The sequence below is a fragment of the Balaenoptera physalus genome, assembly GCF_965194825.1.
Source record: "Balaenoptera physalus genome assembly, chromosome: 17".
In the NCBI taxonomy this organism is placed as follows: domain Eukaryota; kingdom Metazoa; phylum Chordata; class Mammalia; order Artiodactyla; family Balaenopteridae; genus Balaenoptera; species Balaenoptera physalus.
Genome location: NC_138895.1, coordinates 79,178,679 through 79,200,036, shown reverse-complemented (window position 1 = coordinate 79,200,036; position 21,358 = coordinate 79,178,679). Strand labels below are relative to the sequence as shown.

Below are 21,358 nucleotides of genomic sequence, written 5' to 3'. Positions count from 1 at the left end.
CCACCAGGCACAGAAGAGAACTTCTTCAACATGATAAAGGGCAGCAAAAGAAACCCTACCGCTAACATCACACTTCATGGTAAAAGACTGAAACTAGCAAAGGGTGTCTATCCTCACTTCTGCTCAACAACGCACTGACAGTTCTAGTCAGTGTAATAAAGAAGAAAATAAAATTAAATAAAAAATTAAAGGCATCAGATATGAAAGGAAGAAGTAAAGCGTTCTTTATTCACAGATCACATGATTCTGTATGTAGAAAATCCTGATAATTCCATTAGAAACACACACACACACTGGAACTAATAAACACATTCAGCAAAGTCACAAGGTACAAACAAGATCAACTGCATTTCTATACACCAGTAACCACCTGAAAGTGAAATTAAAAAAAAAAAACAATTCCGTTCACAATAACATCAAAAAGTATATAATACTTAGAAATAAATTTAACAAAAGAAATGCAAGCCTGGTATCCTGAAAACTATAAGACACTGCTGAGAAAAAATTTTTAATATCTCTTAAAAAAATGGAGAGACATTTCGTGTTCATGGACAAGAAGGTGCAATATTGTTAGGATGGAAAATTACCCCCAAATTGACTTGCAAGTTCAACGCACTATCAAAGCCCTAGCAAGCTTTTTTTTTTTTTTTGGTAGAAATTGACAAGCTGAATGTAAAATATACCTAAAAATGCAAAGGAGCCAGAATAGCCAAAACAATTTTGAAAAAGAAGAACAAAGTTGCAGAACTTACACAACCTGGATTTCAAAATTTGCTATAAGGCTGAAGTAATTAAGAGTATGGTCCTGGCGTAAGGACAGGTATATATAAATCAGTGGAACAGAACTGAGAATCCTGAAATCAATTCATACATTTATATTCAGTTAATCTTCAACAATAGTGCCAAGGCAATTCAATAGGGACAGAATTGTCTTTTTAACATATAGTGCTGGGACAACTGGATATCTACGTAGAAAAAGATATACTTAGATCCTAATCTAACACCTTACACAAAAAGTAACTTCAAGTGGATCACAGAGTTCAATGCAAGAGCTAATACCATAAAACATTAAGAAGAAAACACAGCAGAAATTCTTTGCGACCTTGGGTTAGGCAAAGAGTTTTCTGGCCAGCTCAGATTCAAGAAGGTGAAAGCAGTTGGAGCCTACTTCTTGGTGGAAGAGTGTGAAGTGATGGGGTGGGAGGACTGTTGCTGCTACCTTTGGAGAACAGAGTCTGTCCTACTTGGCTAAGCTGGCACTCCCTCGTCCACACTGAATGACCACAAGGACATTAAACCTCTCCTTGGTCTTGTCAGAGTTACAATTTTAAAGTCATTTATATAAATATCTGATTCTTACCTGTCTCTCCCATTATATAAACTCACAAGGGCAGGGGCCATGTTTTTTATTAGTTCACATGTGTCTATCAAATAGAGAGCACTCGAAAACTCTGTTTTTAAACTAAATGAATAATAGGATCATCACACTGGCTTGAGGGAACTAATGAAAACTCTGTTAAGCTCCCAAATTAAAATACTTAATACAGTCTTATGCCCTGGCTTTTCCAAGACAATCATGATTTAAAACGTCCTTTCCCTATAAATATGACAGTCTTCCTCACAGATAACATAATCATGACACATGCTCCAGTAGGTAAGTCAATCTACTACACCACTGGGAATCGCTGAACACAGTCTTATCCCAGACAGCTGTTTGGCAGATGTGACAGTTTCTCTAAAATAAACTGTCTGAAGAGCCAACCTGTTCAAGTTTTTGTTTTTTAAATCTAGAACATGCAAATTATACAAAAGACTGAAATTAACTTTTGTAATGGAAATAGGGACATATTCTCTTTAAATGATCACATTCTCAGCAATGTCAGGGTGTCTGAAAAGGATTAAAAAAGACCATCTACTGTTAACAAAAACATAAATACCCACACAGTGCCTTCCTCTCTGTGTCCACCGCCGCTCCGTCTCCGTCACGCATTCCTCACACTGCACAGAAACCACGTGCTTCTGCGCCCCTAAACCACACAAGCCTCCGGCGGGGCTGCGCTTACCCACGCGGCACACCAGCACCAAGCACAGCGCTAGGCACGTGGACCGCACCAACGAGCTCGCGCTCGAGAGCAACGAATCTGTGAGGTGACTCAGTGTCACAGCAAGGCTTCGGGCGTGAGACCACAAAGGCACACCAGTGACTGTGCTCTTCAACTTTCTTGCAGTATTACCTAATCTCTTTAAAAATCCCTGGCCTCACAGGTAAAGAAGGAATGATGCCAAGTAATTCACAGGGACACTGTAACGGACAAAGCGCTATGCAAATAACAATTACTGATAAGAACTGTCAAGGATTAAAACAAAGGGAGGACTTTAAAGTACAAATTAACTATCAAGAAAAACTGTACTAACAGGAATGAGGAACTTTTTGATTTCCTCCAGAGCATGTCCCATCCGGGCATAGGCTTCTGCTGGCGGGGCAAACACTTCAATCAGAACATGGAGATCATCATTCAGGTGGAAGTACTTTGCTTCTCCACTTTTCCTCAACTCTTCTTCCTGAAAAAAGAAAAATCATGTTTAAAAGGGTGTCACTGTAAAAAAAGAAAAAGAAAATAAAAACTACCCAAGCTTATCTGGCACGTGGTTATCACAAAAGGTTCACCCAACAGCAAACAACACCTAAGGAAGAAAGTTTAAAACACAAATCTGATCTTGCTGTCCCCAGGCCTTTATGGAAACCCCAAAGGCTTCCTGCTGCGGTGGGAGGGGTCTCAAGTCCTGCCTCTGGCCCAGGAGCCCTCCGGCCATCTCCCCAAGGCCACGCGCTCCGAGCTCCGGCTCCTCCAGCTCCTCCAGCCTCCCCGGCCCAACCCCTCCAGGCGCAGCAGAGAACTGCTTTGTGTTCCTCAGACTGGCCGAGCAACCAAGCTCACTTCTGCACTGGCTACCCTGTGTGCCCCTGAGCTGTCACAAAGCATTTACCACTATCTAAAATGCCTTACTTTTTGCTTGTCCATTTTCTAATTTTTCTCACTTAAGGTGATCACCATGGGGCAGAACCCATGACTGTCTGGTGTGGTGCTGCGTGCTCCTTGTCTAGAAAAGTGCTTGGTAGACAGTAGATGCTCAACGAATATTTTTGAATGAATAGGTAAATATTATTTATTCATTTCTATGTTCATTTGCTCATTCATACAAAAAACATTTCTACATGCCAGGCACTATACTCTATCTGAGAATAAAGGAGTGAATAAAATAAATGAAAAATTTTGTTATAGGATTTTATATGATTATGAGAAACATTTAAAAAAATTTTGGTGGGTATAGTGAAATTCAGGGGGGAAAAAACCCCAGATCATTAAGGGACCACTAACTTTGCTCCATTATCTTTTTCTAACAAGCCTTTGTTAGAGTAGCAATTGCACAATCTGGTTCTTTTAAAAGTCTTTGTTCTCAACATTAAAATCAGACAGACAGATTAAGATTAGTAGGAACCTACACCTAGAGTGATTTCTAAAAGGCAGGAAACCTTCCTAGCCTCTCCAAAAAACCCACCCCGTAAGAGAGAGAACCCAGGAATTCCTGGCAACAGCACCTGTTGATTCCAAAATTAGCCAAGAGGACAAGGAGGCACACACACCCTTGACTTCACCCCTTAAGGTTTCAACTTTTGTTACTTAACTAATCTGAATTTTTACAAAGAAAAGACAGATCAAAATATAGAGCATGAAAAGGGCAGGGGATTTAGAGTTAGATATACCTGAATTTTAGCCATGGTGGTCACCAGGTGTGTGTGTGAGTTTGAACAGATTATGTAATCCAACACTTAGTTGGCAAAATCAATTTGGTGTTAACACATGTATATTAATGTAGGTCCACTGGGAAGACTAAAAAGGCAGCTTGTGTAAAGGCCTGGCCAAGGAGACAGTATATATAGTGCCCAGGACACTGCCTTGTACGTGGCAGGCACTCAGTAAATGCTAGTTTCCTTCACGTTTATGGAAAGTGGGCCAGAAACTGAAAGAAAAGAAGAAAAATATATTTGAAGGGAGAGCAAACATAAGCTACCGTAATATCCTATGCATTTCCTTCAAAATTTGTCAAGTATGAAAAGGACTACTGGGACTTCCCTGGTGGCACAGTGGTTAAGAATCCGCCTGCCAATGCAGGGGACATGGGTTCGAGCCCTGGTCCGGGGAAGATCCCACATGCCGCGGAGCAACTAAGCCTGTGCGCCACAACTACAGAGCCGGCACTCTAGAGCCCGCGAGCCACAACTACTGAGCCCGTGCGCCACAACTACTGAAGCCCGCACGCCTAGAGCCCGTGCTCCACAGTAAGAGAAGCCACCGCAATGAGAAGCCCGTGCACCGCAACAAAGAGTAGCCCCCCCTCGCCGCAACTAGAGAAAGCCTGCGCGCAGCAACGAAGACCCAACGCAGCCAAAAATAAATAAATTTAAAAAAAAAAAATAAGGAAAAGGACTATTCTTTCATGCCAACGGTGGACTAGTTCTTGTTCTAATCAGAACATTTCCAATCATTTGATCTGACTCTGCCTTTCACAGCTGAAGTCTTAGAAACTGGATTCTATGCACAGTAGTTCATCTTTGAAAGCATGAACTACTGCAATGAACATTTCTTATCTTTTTCTAATATGGCACCAAACTAATGCTTTTAATGAGAGATTATAATTGTTGATTCACAGGCAAACACTTCCATTGCTATTACAAACTTACGCTGGAACAGGAAGGCCCTCTTACCATAACCACAGCTGTCACGCAGCTCCACAGAGTGAGCAGTTATGACTGGTTACTTCTTGGGTTAATGATGGGAGGCAATGCAGCGTTTGGGGAAGAACACAGAGTGTGTTTGAAGTTCTGCTTTCAAACCCCAAATCCAGCAGCTGGTCATGTTACTTTATCCCCATCCTGAAGAGGTGATTTTAAAATGGGTGATAATACCGTGGCGCCTACTGCTCCAAGGGTTGTTGTAGTAACAGAGGAGTGGTTGTAACAGTCGTTAGGAGTTATTAGTAATAAAGGAATTGTAGTAATTCGGAAGACACAAGAAGTCTTTAGAATTATGCCTACCACATAATAAGCACTCAAGTGATAAATATAGTAATGGTAACTATTATTACATAACAATAGTGTCAATTATTCTATTATTCTATAATATAGATGAGGTGGGCAAAACGTCTAGCATGTTTGGCACAAACTGAAGGCTCCACAGACCGTAGCATTATAGTGATTATTATGCCACATAACCACCTGATACATGTCAGTAATGACTCCCATAATATCATCAATGTAGCAAATACAAGAAGAAAATGAATTATGTTCACATTAGAATTTAAATGGTGAACACTTTGAAAATCTAAAAGGATGAGATTTTAATACTAAGGAATGGAAATCTCTTTAGAAATAAACACTGTTAACTGAGAATTTTCTGTAGACTAAAAATTAGTAAAAAGGATCAACTGAAATCAGTATTCAGGAGTTCAGGCAGTGAGGATCTGATTATGATACAGCAGATGGGACACCTGTCTACTTAAATTATCACCTGCGGTTACTGTCAGTGAAATGCTTTTGAAGGTGTAACTGATGGACCACCTGGCCCAGTATGACGGGCGAGAAGGAGACGTGGTGGGCCGGGTGGGGTGAAAGGGGCTGCTTCTACTGTATTGAAGAACTTAAAGAAGGAAATGACACACTCAGCACTTGACATTATCAGTTCAAGGCCCAAAGAGCCAGAAGTATCCCAGAAGGTTTTACTGCTTATGGCCACAGGCTGATGGAGTCAACAGACCAGGCAGAGTTCAGGCGTGTGCTAACGACCAGCAGGTTGCCTGGTCATCGCTGTGGGAGACTTAGGACGGTGTCTGGAGGACAGTGAAAATCTGAGAGCTGGACTGGCAACTTTTGGAAAGATTCAAGTAACTCTGAGTATACGAATGCTAAAGTCCCACTGAGCCTTCCGCACTGGCAGAAGCCTGTCTCGAACAGCCAAGGTAGTTCCTTGAAAGGAGATGACAATTCTCATGCTTTACTACTGCTACCCTTTATCACCTTCTGGCCTAAGATCAGATCCCTGCTTGCCCCAGGGATGCAGAGAACAAAAGAGCTAAGCTCAATCTAGAGGAGAAGGCTGCGTGAGTGCAGTAACTGTAACGTCTCCTGGTGTGTGTGCACTGGACACTTCCTCCCAGTCTTCCCAATAAGGATCGGGGACCTTTTTCTAGAATGACTGTGCACTGAGATGAAGAAATACTCACACAGTTTGAGGATTAACAGACTTGCCTCTGAGCAAGTGCTGCTCCACTGAAGGCCACCGACGAAAGTGGGGCTTAAGGGGTCAAGAGGTAAAGGGCTTCTGCTCCTACTCCCTTGACAGTGGGCCCAATGGGCTATGCCACTTCCTCAGTTTCTAGGTGTCTTGATGGAATGTAAATGATCAGCCACTTGCAGAATCCCCCTACTGACTTGCTGACCCATGTGGTCAAGGACACAGAAATGAGAGGATTAGTGAAGGGGTGATAAGTGGTCTGGGAAGAGGCCCAAGTGTGTAAGAACAGGGAGCCCCACGTGAGCCAGAGCATGCACTCAGTGACCAGGCAGCCAAGGGGACCCACTGTAGCAGATGTCAAAGCACCTCATTCCCCAGCCACCTCAATGCTACTCAAAGGACTCATGAACAAAGTACCTATGGTGACAGGGAAAGAGGTCTTGTTTTTGTTTGTTTGTTTGTTTTCTTAATTTTTATTGGAGTACAGTTGCTTTCCAATGTTGTGTTAGTTTCTGCTGTACAGCAAAGTGAATCAGTTATACGTATACATATATCCCCTCTTTTTTAGGTTTCCTTCCCATTTAGGTCACCACAGAGCATGAGTAGAGTTCCCTGTGCTATACAGCAGGTTCTCGTTAGTTGTCTATTTTATATGTAGTAGCGTGTATAAGTCAATCCCAGTCTCCCAGTTCATCCCCCCGCTACAGGGAGAGCGGTTATGCATTACTCCACAACGCGGATTCCCCTCAAAAAGGACTCCAGGCCACTGCCGCTGCTGACTGTCTAATAGCCAGCAGCAGAGAACCACCACCAGCCCTTAAAACGGCAGCACGATCTGGGAGGACCACCAGCCCTGCTAGCGAGCTGATGCTATTTAGGATCCCTTTCATTAAACGCACAGCCAGGCACTTGCTATTTTTGGACATATAATCTGGCCAACGACTTGCCTTCCCTGCTTCCCTTCTACCTGTAAAAGGATCTTTGGGGGCCCTGATCACTGCCGCCATAGCACAAAATGTTGCTTCTCACCAAGGAACTCCCTTAATAACAAACAAGAGCAGCACAAAGTCTATGGGCTTCACTGGTCATATCATGGACCTCATTACCAGATGGCCTTCCTGGAAACTTAACTAAGATATCAGCAAGGATGGGATACTTTCCAACGAGATACACATAATTTCTGACCAACTGGCCAATATACAGTTCCACTTGCTCCTACTGCCAGAATAGATGAGTCAGGGAATCAGAGTAACATCATTTGAGACAGTGATGCTTAGTGAGCAGTCAACCTAACCTGGCCCTGCATTAGAATCCTTTAAACACCTACTGGAGATTCATTTTGAGGTTTCACCCTAAACAGGTTGGTGCATGGGACTCACTCACTCACTCTCTCTCCATATATATATATATATATATATATATATATATATATATATATATATATATATATATATATATACACATATATATACACATACACACACACACAACACAACACACACACACACACACACATATATATATTTTGGTCACACCACGCAGCATGCAGGATCTTAGTTCCCTGACCAGGGATCGAACCCATGCCCCCGGCAGTGGAAGCTCAGAATCTTAACCACTGGACCACCAGGGAAGTCCGGGACTATATTTTTAAACAGCATCCCATATGAGTCTGACATATAGCCATGTTCTAATCAAATACTACAATGAACTTCCCTGATTAACCCAATAATGTATTTAGTTTCTCTGAATCTCACTTTTCTTACATAAAATAAGGAAAATGTTATGTATCTGTCATCATTTTTCCAAGGATAACATGGAGTAACGCATGTAAAATGTCTCACAGAGTGCCTGACTCACAGTGGCTGTTCAATAAACAAATGGTGGCTTTTTTTTTTTTTTTTAAATTATAAAAGCTACTCTTAAATGGACTTTTTTGTGAGGAGGCTGGATTTTGTCTAAATAACTTTTTTGTCTGACACAATCATTTCATGGAAAGTGATCACTCAATGTGGATTTTGTTCTCTGTAATATAAATCTTTTAATAATGAGAGAACAACAAAGTAATAATGGAACAACATAAGCGACAGCACATTATGAAATGTGAAAATTTCTTTCAGAATTGGTATATTTAAGAAAGTGATCAATAAAAATAACTCAGTAATTTTAGCTTATTAAGAAGAGGAGGCAGTTATGTGAATACATGCACATAGAACTATGTGTTAAAATAGGAAGTAATTATTAAAACATTTACAATCAATTTTAACTTGGTAAAATGCATAGGATATCAAAAGAAAGTCAAAAACAGCAAATAAAAGCATATACTTTATAAAATCAACAATATGAAACACAGGCATAGAAAAAAAGACCTGAAAGAACTATTCTAAAATGCAAATAGTGATGGTGAGACTATAGATTACTTTTTATTTCTCTTCATGATAACTTCAATACCACTGTACTTTCTAGAAGGTATTGCTTCTAGAATCAAAAGCACAGGTGCTACAATTTCACTCTATAAATACATATAATAGTTACAGATTTTGGTTTAAGATACTACATATTCTGAAACTGGCCAGAGTGACCGAATTTTCTAAATAGTATCACAAATATATCACTATATATAGCATTTTCACATAATTTCATTTGAGGTCCTAGTTAGCTTTTATATCATATGTACTAATACCATGGATGATCTAAAAGTACATCATATAACTTGACTAAAAAAGTAGCCATTGTTTATAATAAGTATTACCTTTGCCTTGTCTCTCATGGAGCCTTTTCCAAGGATGGACATTTTTGTCAAGGTTTCTTCTTGTAAGCGCTTCAGAGAATTGCCACGTGGCCCCAAAAGTTTTCCCACAAAGTTGAACTAGGAGAAACAAAAGAACAAATTTGTAACATTCATATCTGAGGAAAGTAATTTATTTTTTGAATTTTAGTAAACACTGCAGTCAGTATGCTACACATCATTGACTAACGACAAGTATTTAAGTTCCTGCTACATTCATCACCCTATAATGTTTCCCACAAACCACATAAAACAGGGCTAAAACAAACAAACAAACAAACCATAAAACGATGTATTTCCTTTTACCAGATCACTTCAGTGATGGCTGTATTTTACAAATTGTATCAATAAATGAAGTTAATTCCCAGAATTCCTTAGTTGCCATCCTGACAATTTCAGCACACGTTCAATATCAACCACAAACAGTGCTGGAATTAGACTGTTGGTGAGGAAAAACGACACCAAATGTCCTGTAATGTGCACTGAACTGGTCACCATGGAGTGTCTGGGTTCTTCTACCTGGTCAGTACTTAAGCCTCGGTTAATCAACCACTGAGTGCACCGGCCTAGATGAGTGCTACGCCTTCAGTGGCTGACCAAAGCTTTATGACAAAATCCACCTATCTATTTAGCCTAGACGCAGAGGGTTCTTTATTCAGCATGCAGAGTAGCAGTGAATTAATTAAGGGTACTACGGACTCTGAGGATAGACTGCCATGGTTGTAAAACCTGGCTTTTCCACTTTCCTGCTGAGTGACCCTGGGCTCGGGGTCACTAGACCTTGGTTTCCTCATCTGTAAAATGGGAATGATGAACGGCAACAGGACCTCCCCTTGCAGGGTATTTTGAGGATTAAATGGGTCAACATAAACAAATCACTTAGAACAATGCTTGGCACATAATAGAGAATAAATACATACAACTGAATGAAATAATTATTGATAGGAATTTCACACAACTTCTAAAAGCCTTACAATAATTATGAATTCTTCTTGCTTCCAAATAGAAAGTCAGCCCTATTTACCGCGAGAGAAACTGTTCTCTTTGGCAGGATTCTTGATCACAAACTCATGTAGCTGCTGCTGTGATATCAGCCACCTTCCATGACCCATGCCACTGCCGTGCTGTTGCTGTTTTTAAGAGAAAACTGTTCCTCATGTCTCTAACTATGGTAATGAAAGTAATTTTCCAGAAATATGTACTTTTAAAAGACCAAAATGGTATTTTTTCCTTGCCCACTTTCAATTTTATTGGCCTTCAACAAAAACTAAATTATCTATTTTTAACCTTCACATGTCATCTTTTTTTTTGCTTTTTTAAATTTAAGTAAATTACTTAAAAAATATAGAAGTGAGGTGCACAGAGTTTAAAATATCAAATAATACTACAAGGTGAGGGGTAAAAAAATCAATGTCTCAACCCACCCTCCCTCATTCTTGTTCCCTGTTTTCTCTGCTTTATCTTTCTGGAAATCCTACTATCGGATATTGGGCCACCTGAGTTGGATCTCTAAGTCTCTCTGATTTTTCCTCCCTCCTTCACCTCTCTCTGTCTTACTTTCTGGGAGATTTAATTACGTTTCCTACATATCTACTGATTCTCTCATTTCTGCTATCACATGTTTCACTACTAACAGCATTTTCTTGTATCTGTCCCTTCCTTATGGCACTTGAGACATTTCACGGAAGTGATACAAGTCCTTATCCTCCTGAGGCGTCAATGGCGGTAGCTGTCCCCTCCCCGACGCCGTGGACCTCACAGAGCCTGCTTCTTCCCACGGATTCCCCTTACCCTCCACGTTCTGAGAGTCTGTTTCTTGCTACACTATGGCCTTTCCTCACATGACTGGTAATCCTCTGCTATTTGTTTCTAAAAATTTTAAATTGAGGCTCAAACAGGCTAACTGGATGTTCTGCTTCCATACATGCAATCTGACAACTGGACATAACAATTCACTGCAACACAGCAGCCCAGTTTTTTCACCCAAAGCTACTCAAATATCAAGATCTGTATTTCTTTTTCCTTGTGCTAGGCATTTCCCTGAATAGGAATTCCCCAACTTCGTAGGAGGAGGTATGTAAGCCTGGCTGCCAGAATACGAAGAATCCCATTATGAAGCCCACACACCTCTATTTAAAGGAAATAATTCCCACATTTTCAGTGTGGCATCTCACTGCAGCCCTCAGCTGTATCCATCTGGGTCTTAGAACCTCAAGTTCCTCTTATTCAAACTCTTCAGGAAATCTCTCGGCTGTTGCTAGGTTAAGAAGGGCAGATGCCTGGTTTTCTCAGCTGGGAGAGGATCCAGGGGTCTAACTACTTCCAGCACACTTTCCACCAAGCTCCCTCTTGTCATTTCCACCCCATAAATTCACATGCAGCTAACTGGTATCCACAATTCCCGAGTCTTCTGGAGGTTTTCCCACACTAATAGGCATGTTTCTGGTTGGCTTTCTCTTGCCCTGCAAGCTCAGGATGCTGCTTTCTCTGGTCTTTACCAGAGAAAGTCATTACCATTTATCCATGTATTTTGCAGCCACCAAAATTTTTTTCTTAACATCTTTATTGCAGTATAATTGCTTTACAATGGTGTGTTAGTTTCTGCTGTATAACAAAGTGAATCAGCTATACATATACATATGTCCCCATATCTCCTCCCTCTTGCGTCTCCCTACCACCCTCCCCATCCCACCCCTCTAGGTGGTCACAAAGCACAGAGCTGATCTCCCTGTGCTATGCAGCTGCTTCCCACGAGCTATCTATTTTACATTTGGTAGTGTATATATGTCCATGCAACTCTCTCACTTCATCCCAGCTTACCCTTTCCCCTCCCCGTATCCTCAAGTCCATTCTCTACGTCTGCGTCTTTATTCCTGTCCTGCCCCTAGGTTCTTCAGAACCTTTTCTGTTTGTTTTTTAGATTCCATATATATGTGTTAGCATACGGTATTTGTTTTTCTCTTTCTGACTTACTTCACTCTGTATGACAGTCTCTAGGTCCATCCACCTCACTATAAATTACTCAATTTCGTTTCTTTTTATGGCTGAGTAATATTCCATTGCATATATGTGTCACATCTTCTTTATCCATTCATCTGTCGATGGACACTTAGGTTGCTTCCATGTCCTGGCTATTGTAAATACAGCGCAGCACCAAATTTTACTAACATCGTTTGTCCATTGTTTTCTCACACTCCCATTCTTATCTTCATAGATCAGTGCCTTTTTAATTCATTTATATTCATTTTAGCAGGTTTCAAGGATAGCATAAAAATTAATTTGTATTCAAACAACCACATTTATATCACGTCTGTAATAGTTAAATATCTCCCAATTAATAAAAATTAAGAGACCTTAGAAAACATCCAGTCCAAACATCTAACTTCATACCGAGGAAACTAAAGTCCACAGAATGATATGATTTACTCAAAGTCACCTGATAAAACATAAAACCACGAGATTCCATATAAGAAGGAAGAACATTTTATATGCAGTTTTCTTTCTCCATTTAACTTCTGTTAGTCTTTTGCTCACAGAAAGTATATAAACGCGCATTTTGACCATCGGAAGCACTTCCGCTCTCTTCTTTGTCACCGCACACTGCGTATTAGTCGCGTCGCCCTGGTCAAGTTACCCTCGTGAGTCGCAGGCGCCTCATCCACAACACAGGGGTCAACGCCTACTGCGGGCGCCTGATGCATGAACTAATACGAAAATGCACAAAAATCACCTAGCAGAGCAGCCGGCAGACTGTGCACTCTCTGTGCCAAATCAGTAAGTAATGAATGGATGAATTTAACTATCGTGAACATACGTAAGTTGGGGTGAACAATGCCCACCTCGTACGTGTACAAGGTTGCCGAGAAGCCACCGCCTGGAACGACACGGCCGCACCCAGGCCACCCAGGTGGGTCGAGGGGCTGAGCTCTGTCTGGGAGTCGGGGTGCGAGGTAGAACCAGGCGTGTGGATGCCGACCGCCTGCACAGCTAAGCCACACACGGCGATGGGCCCGGTTGCCTGCCTGGGGCCTCCCCGGCAGGCGTTTGGAGACAGCCAGAGTACCTGGTGACAGTGACTGTGGGCCACCAGCGCACTAGTGGTCAAAGGCCCACAGTCACGCATCAGCATGGGTGGGGCGCCCCTCACAGCGAGGAAGGGGCTTGTGTAAAACGTCAGTCGTGCCTGTTCAGCAGCCCTGCCGGCTGAAAGGAGGAGCCACAGGCCTGTTTACTCTGCTTCCTCGGCTCGAAGCCCTTGCTGCTGCCTCCCTCAGATCACAAGTCCAATTCCTCCTGGGTTCTAGAAGATACCCCCCCACGCGCACCCCTGAAGCCCACCACGGCCTGCACCTGCGGCGGGGCCTAAGCCACCTACGGGTGAGAACGTTTCCGACTTCACATGAGCAGCTGAGCAGCACAGCCCTCCGACCTGCCGAGTTCTACGACCCACCGAGGGTCCGGCCCACCTGCTCCCGACCTCTGAGGCGTGTCGAGGGGTCCCTCTCGCCCGCGGAGTGATCCCAACAGTGTCCTCAGCCCACCGAGCCTACCACGTCTGTGGTGCACAGGGGTCGTCACGCTGAAGGGGCATCACGAAGATGAAGAGGTAGCGCACATAGCGCTGAGGGCTGGGACCTGCTGAATGTCCCCGGAGCCCACGCACCCTCTGCACTCCTGGGAACGGCTCACTGCAGAGAACTACTCTTCCCCAGATGCGGGCGACCCCCTTGCTTCTCTAGGCCGGGCACAGACCCTCCATTCTTTGCGCCATAAAAGATTAGCTGTTCTTTTTGTCTCCACTGATCAGTCAGAGAATGCCCCTTAACCTGACGTGATCAAACTTCAGTTAAGCTTCTGTCCTTTCCTCACACAGGCAACCTGGGCTGGCACAGGCCTCTGCGACAGGCCCTCTGCTCCCAGGGACCAACCTTGGGCGAGACACTCTCTGACGCCTGTCCCTTCCTGCCCCCCGTCCTCCACCCACGTCCCTGCACCTTCCCGGCCTTGTCCACTCTCTCTCTCTGTGGTCTGACCTCTGAGACACTGACAGGCCTCAGGCTCACAGTTCTCCCTATCACAACAGCAGCCCCTTTCCCTGATCTTCCAGAAATCCTTCCAAATATAAAGTCTGTCCTTCCTTAAGTCAGGATTTGTTTTCTATTTGATGAGTGTATTGGCAAGACACACAGTAAGAACCTAATACATTTTAGCCTTCATTTTTACTAATGATTTCATTTGTGCGCAGATTTGAATAGAAGGTAAAAGTGTTATTTCCAAGACCAATGATTTTTCTCCAGATGCCAATTATTATATGACAAATATACTACCGTATTACAAATGTTACAACTGTAAATAGGAAACTTTTCAAATGATTATGAAGATGGTAAACCAACATACAGTATATTTGAGTTTTACCACATAACGGATAAGATCCAATAATTATGTTCTTCCCCAGTAAAGATCAAGGAAGAACTAGCTTTAATTGATCTAAACTACATTTGTGACATGACACTGTTCCACGGGGACAATTACAGTTAAGCGGTCATTTCATAAACAACTAAGCCTCAATCAAGGACATGTCACTGTCTCCATTAAAACGTTTCCCTTAATTGGATGCTCACCAAAAAGTTGATTAGTCTAACAAAGGGATGCTTTATCGACCTCTAACTCAACACTAAAACTGAACCTGTAACCTCTGCCAACGTAGCAGCAGCAAATACGTTATTCTTCCCAGCAAATGGCACTATCGTCTATGCAGCAACTCAAGCCAGAAACCTGACATTCATTCCATGAGGGCAGTGACGAGGCCTTTTGCAGTCACTGATCCAACACCTGTGCGGCGAGGGCATTCAGTCAATGTCCAGTGAATCCTAACAATGTTACCTCCTAAGTCTCTCTTAAACCTGCCTATTTTCCTGCAGCCTCACCACAACCACTAGCCCAGCCATCACCATCCCTCACCTCGCCCACTGCAGAATTCCATCTCTGTTTCCACTTCTAACTCCTTGGATCAGCAGAGAGGTCTTAATCCAAAGGTGACCTTGTTATGTCTGTGTTTCAAACAGGACTGTCCAACTCCCCTCCGAGTAAGTCCTCATGCCCTGGAACTGCTGTGCAAGGCCCTCCCCAGCACAGCTCCTGCTCACCTCCCCAGCCTCACTCTCCTGCTTTTGACTTTAGCCATTCTGGACTCATTTCAGCTTCCCAAAATTACCGAGTTCCAAGAACTACCCATTTCAGCTCAGATGTAGAGCTTGTAAAGAACGTCACTCTCACCCTTAAAACAGGAAGAAAACGAAACAGAATACAAACTAATGCTTAAGTGCCAAGGTAAACACTAACCACACAACTGGAGAGAGTACAGACACCTGCGGGGAGAGATAAGACTCAAGCATCTGCTTCTCTGGACGGGGGACGAGCATGAGAGCAGAGAAGACCAAAAGCCCCAGAATTAAGAGAGTTGATACCTTCTCAAAGGTTTTTCCTGCAGGAACTCACCACCACCCCCCCACCTCCAACCCCCAAGTGCTCACAGGGAAGATCAGGGAAGAATCCTGAGACCACATGCCCTGGCTAGTGGAGGAGAGGAAAACAGCCTCTACTGAAATCTACTCAGAGCCATATCCCCTATCTCCCCTCCTAAACAAAGGCCTTAATCTGCAGGAGGAAGGGCAACAAAACCCACTTTGCTTTGTTTCTTAAAATATTGACAAAATCAACAAAACACGTACTGAGATCAGTGTCCAGCCCTCAGGAAGTGTTACTCTCGCTACAACACTGGTGAAGTGCTGACATGTTCTAGGCGCTGGGTGGAGAACAGAAACAAGCAATGGCCACATCCTTCCTGAGCCCCATCTGCTCACAGAAGAGGCGGATGACAAACAAGAGAAACAGAAGCGTAGACACAATGTCTGCTAATTACTGCTAAGCGTCTATTGAGGCGGGCAGAAGGCAACTACAGAGAGCGTGGGTAACCTTGGAGGGCTGAGCAACGTCACACCAGGCTGGCCTGTGATGCTCAGCTCGGCTGCGTCCTATGCAAGGATCTGGAAACAGAGACTTTCCGGCACTGTGAATAGCAAGTGCAAAAGCCCCCAGGCACTAAGGACCTTCTGTGAAATAAGAAGATGGCCAGCCTGTTGGAGCAGAGCAACTAGGGTGGGGAAGTAAGAGGCAGAGTCACCCATCCAGGCTAAGCGCTTGGACCTAATTTGGAGTCTAAGATGGTCTCAGTTTTTCTTTGTAAAGAACAAACGCAACACAGCCAGCCCTTTCCTGAGCTCAGCAGAGTCTGACAGGCCTGGGGCTGCTCCTCCAGGCACCTCCTCGACACTCTCAGCCCCCTCACTCCCTCTCCTCCTGCCTTCTCTTCTCCCACTTACCAAACTATGGTTTAAGACATTTCCTTTCAGGTTGTACTCCTTGGAAGAGGAAATGTGTTTTGCTCAACTCTGAAATCTTCTCCATATCTTCACCCCAGTCTTCAGTCTTAATACACATAGTAATACTCAAAAAAAAGAAAACTTGTACTGGATCAACAAAAGCAAAAGAACAGGTTAATAAATTCTGGGTCCAGGAACCTAGTCTTCTGCCTATCGTTGCTTTATTTTAAAAAGGCCACGGCTGTATCAGCAGTAACATAAAATCAAAACACTCTGTGGCACAAAAGGAAAGGAATTTCAAAACATAAAGTCCTCTCAATGGTAGAGTCCCTCCTGCTCACTATGGCAAAAATGCTCAAAAGCGCTACGGTATCTTTCCTGACTATAACATGAACTACTTAACGCTCCTTTTACATTAGTTATTTTTCTTAAATGCACTTCACTATTTCATCGACAGAATAGTCTGGGATAAATCTCATATGTGCTAAAAGCAGCTTCCTTTGGTCCATTACAGTCCCTTCTCCCCCTCATCATCCTCCCACCTGACCCTAAAACCCCGGTCTGTGGCCGACATACACACAGCCGCACCTGCCTTGGTAAGTAGAAAATGAGGGACTAGGTTATGCTTTAATGACATCTTGGGCATCTACTGTTGCGTAACAAACTAACCCAAAATGTAATGGCCTTGAACAACCACCGTTTTATTTATTTGCTCACAATTCAGCAATCTGAGCCCTGGGGGGAGTTCTATGTGGCAACAGCCAGACCAACTGCGGCTGGAGGACCCACTTCCAAGACGGCTTATTCCCATGTCTCTTAAGTTGGTGGTGGCTGTCAGATGGGGACCTCAGTTCTTATTGGTTTGATTCTCCTCCACCTGGGTATCCCAAGCTTCCACCTCCCACAGTGGCCTCGGGGTGATAGGACCTTTGCAAGGTACATGTCTTCCAAGGTCAGAAAAGCAGAAGCTGTCAGGCTTCCTTAAAGCTCCAGCCTGGAAGTTCACATCTTGTCAGTTAAAGGGAGCTGCAGGGTCAGGACAGACTCAAGGGAAGGGCACGATACAGGGCATGAACGCAGGGAATGGCCACTGGGGGGCGCACTGCCACAGACAAAAAACAACAAAGCAGTCATTTATCAAAAAGTTTTAAGAGCCTCAAACATCACGGTCTTTTCTAGGCCTAGCAATCACCTGCCTGCCTTCCCTTCCTTAAGAGGGGATGGAGGTGGCACTCTCTGAGGGCAGAGACCCTGACTGACCCCCCTGAGCACCTCAGCCACAGACGAGAGCAGCACTAGCTCCCAACAGGCAAGCAGCATTTCATGCGCTGGAAGCGAATGATGAGTGCCGACCAAAGTTAACGTCCGGAATGTACCAATCACTACCCAAGATTTAATTAAAACGAACCCTAAAATATACCACACAGGCACAGATGGAAGGAGGCATATTTTGGGTATATGGTCCTAACTGTCCAACATCTTGTAATTGAGCGTCATATAAAATCTACATGTTTATTAAAAATGATTAAAAAGGCATCTGACAAAGACTAAAATAAGGAGATACTGTAATAGATAAACAATGTAATTCATTTCTATAGAGGAAGGTCTGAAGTAGGATGTGAGAAATGAGAGGATATAAAGAAATTAAAAAAACTTTGTTTGGATACAGTATATGTCTCAAGTTTAATGAAGAGCTAATAAATTGTGAGAAAGGAAGGAGGTGAGAGGAAGCAGGTCCGGTGCAGTCCATGGCGACTAAGTGTTCCCCACAGACTATCACGTCCAATGTTCCAGATCTTAAGTTAGGCAGCCAAGAAGGATCCCTGGCCCCTGCACTATCGTTTATATGCACATAAAATGGATGTGAGCGTGTGTGCATATATAGATATATGTATACATTTATTTATTTAAAAATTCTACACCTGATCTACCATTGGGTAATAATATTTCGATCCGTACTTAGGTCAAGAGATTCATCATTAACGATACCGGATGTAGAAAAACAGTCCCAATTTGAAAAGACTGTTCTTCTTACGCCCATCTGGACGGGAGCTGCTCTTTCCCTGTCCTGGTGCTGAGCCTGCACTGGGCACGGGGACGGAGCGGTTCTGCCGTCTTCCTGCTCATTTCGACTGCATCTACAGTGGTCCTGAAGTCGCAGTCTCTTTTGCAACAATCTTTGTCCACTGAAAAAGGTAAGTTAACTAAAACTAGTAGATGCAATCCAAGAATCCATACCGAGGCACATATACAGCTATCTGCCCCAATTACTGAAAGCAAGTGAGTGATTAAAACTTGGTGGGAGGGCTTCCCTGGTGGTGCAGCGGTTGAGAATCTGCCTGCCAATGCAGGGGACACGGGTTCGAGCCCTGGTCTGGGAAGATCCCACATGCCGCGGAGCAACTAGGCCCGTGAGCCACAACTACTGAGCCTGCGCGTCTGGAGCCTGTGTTCCGCAACAAGAGAGGCCACAATAGTGAGAGGCCCGCGCACCGCGATGAAGAGTGGCCCCTGCTTGCCGCAACTAGAGAAAGCCCTAGCATAGAAACGAAGACCCAACATAGCAATCAATCAATCAATAAATCAATAAATCTTTAAAAAAAAAAAAACAGAATTTGGTGGGAGCTTCTGCCTCGGAGAATCCCCTCTTCTACTCCAGCATCCTATCTCACTGTGCACACAACTGTCCCGCACTCACATGTGCCAGGTAATAGTACTAGCGTTAACCTGTGTAATAAATATTAATAAAGCTTAATCTCTTGAACAGGACAATGGGCCCTGGAGCCAGATTTCTGGGGTTCAAATGCCTGTTACTGTGTAATAACATTTAGCAAGTTACTTAACGTCTCTGTTTTTTAGTTTTTCATAAGTGAACAGGAAATAATCATTCCTTCCTCCTAAAACTGTAAAGATTAACATGTGAAAAGTTAACACATGTAAGGCCATTAGAACAGTGCCTGAGATGCAGAAACCATACGCTACATACATACATTACAATAGAAGTTCTAGCATGTTCTTCTAGCACCCAAATGTAAGGTTGGACATAACATCCCTCTTTGGAAAACGTCACCCCATATTCTCTTTCTAGACCTTACTGGAGAGAAAGAATTAAACTGTCAGGAAACACATTTGGTTCATCATCTCCACATTCACCTAATTCCTGCCCAACGACAAGAATGAAAAGAAAATAAACGAGGTTTGTTTTACCTATCTTCTTCTCTTGAAAGGAAAAGACCAGATCACTACTTTCACTAGCTTTACGAGCCATTTTAGGTTTTAATAATTTAACCACTAACACAATGATTAATTAAATAAATCCACCTTTTAGTTGGTATTCAGAATACTGATCTCATTTGAATTAAGCCAATGTCATAAATGCAAAACTCCAAACAGTAGTAAACCTAACAACAGACTTGGGACCATGGCATTCATATGAAGTGGAGCAGCCTCTTCGGTAACAGAACACTTGTTTCTTAGGATAGTTAGTAATTGAGTCAAGCTTTGGATTACTGACAATAATTTCCACGATTCTGATAATCACCTCTAACGAGAACAATCACTTTTACACTTTTACATGGGAACTTCAATTTCTAAGGAATAAAAGTCATTCCAACTTGTGTTTAAATCAATCATTCCTAAATGTTGAGGACTCAAAAAAAAAAAAAAAAGGTAAGATCTTTTATAATGCAGAATATTTCCTACTATATATTCTACTTGTTTATTTGTATCTGTCACAAATCTTTCAGGGCTCCCTAGGCCATATAAAAATCTAATGCGCAAGTACAGCACTGAAGGCTTTCCACACTAGTCATCACCATTCCAACGACTGCTACAAACTACCATTCCCCATAATTAAATCATTCTGGCCCAAGAGTTACTCTGTCTTTCCCCCTGATCTCTGCTTGTTAACATCCTGAATTTATACTTAAGGATTACATTTAATTCCACCTGTAATTCTTTCTCCAGAAATAACTCTCCCTCACTCTTTTAAAATCTTGCAGTGTCCATCTACCTCTCCTATGTTAGTTCAGTCTTTACCCTATATTATTTAGTAAAATTTACTCTGTTTCTCCTGTTAGACTGTAAATCCCTGGAGAGTAATTAGGATCCATATTTTATTCATCATCCTTCCTGCATAATGATTTCTCAATACATACTTGTGAAACTAAAGTTTATTTTGCCCCAAACCAAATGGCATTAGTCAACATAGTTTTTATTGATTTTCTTTGTTGCAGAAATTATTGCAACATATTAGAGCTATATAAATACTATTATTTAAATTTATTAATTTGTCAACCACAAATCGCTAAGCATTATTGGTAGTGGTTGAGATTATTTGGTATTGCTCCACTGACTGTCATTTTAACACAGTATCTACTTCTAAATGGTAAACAACCCTACTTATTTAGACATCAGCAACCCTGAAAATCAATCAAGTAAAGTACACAAGTAACTTCTTCAGGAGATGACATGGGCAAGGTCACACACACAGTGACACACCATCTGAAATCATCTACTTTATGTACTTTTTAATCTCTGTATGCTCAAAGCTGGATTACATTCTTTGGGCGGGGGTGGGGGACTGGTGGACAGCAAAACAAATAAAACAAGCAATGTAGCCCATATATACTTAAGTTTAATCCAGAAAATCCCAGACTGCAATAGTCTGGCTTCAAGTGTGGAGAATGGGATGGAGGATTTGAAACTGGATAAGAGGCTATTACAAAAGACCGGGTGATGGATGATAGTGGTCTAAAGTAAGGAGTGGCAGTGGAATGCAGAGATAGAATGTGAATTACTTTAGAAGTAGAAGTAATAAAATGTATATGTCATTGTACTTCAAGAATGGGGGGGGGGGGCTTCCCTGGTGGCGCAGTGGTTGAGAATCTGCCTGCCAA

The 21,358-nt window shown here is 42.7% G+C and overlaps 1 protein-coding gene across 4 annotated transcripts in view; it reads right to left on the bottom strand.

The window, feature by feature from the left end:
• The window catches only part of KHDRBS3 (KH RNA binding domain containing, signal transduction associated 3), a 166,715-nt gene that overhangs the window by 83,776 nt on the left and 61,581 nt on the right, over positions 1-21,358 (bottom strand). For all 4 annotated transcript variants that reach the window (XR_014255694.1, XM_082433854.1, XM_082433853.1 and 1 more), the window contains exons 3-4: positions 9,043-9,159; positions 2,416-2,562 (exon numbers count right to left, since the gene is read on the bottom strand). Coding sequence is in view for 3 of the 4 variants with exons in the window: in XM_082433854.1 (XP_082289980.1) it covers positions 2,416-2,562; positions 9,043-9,159 (264 nt within the window). In the remaining variant the exon portion in view is untranslated. The remainder of the gene's footprint in view (positions 1-2,415; positions 2,563-9,042; positions 9,160-21,358) is intronic.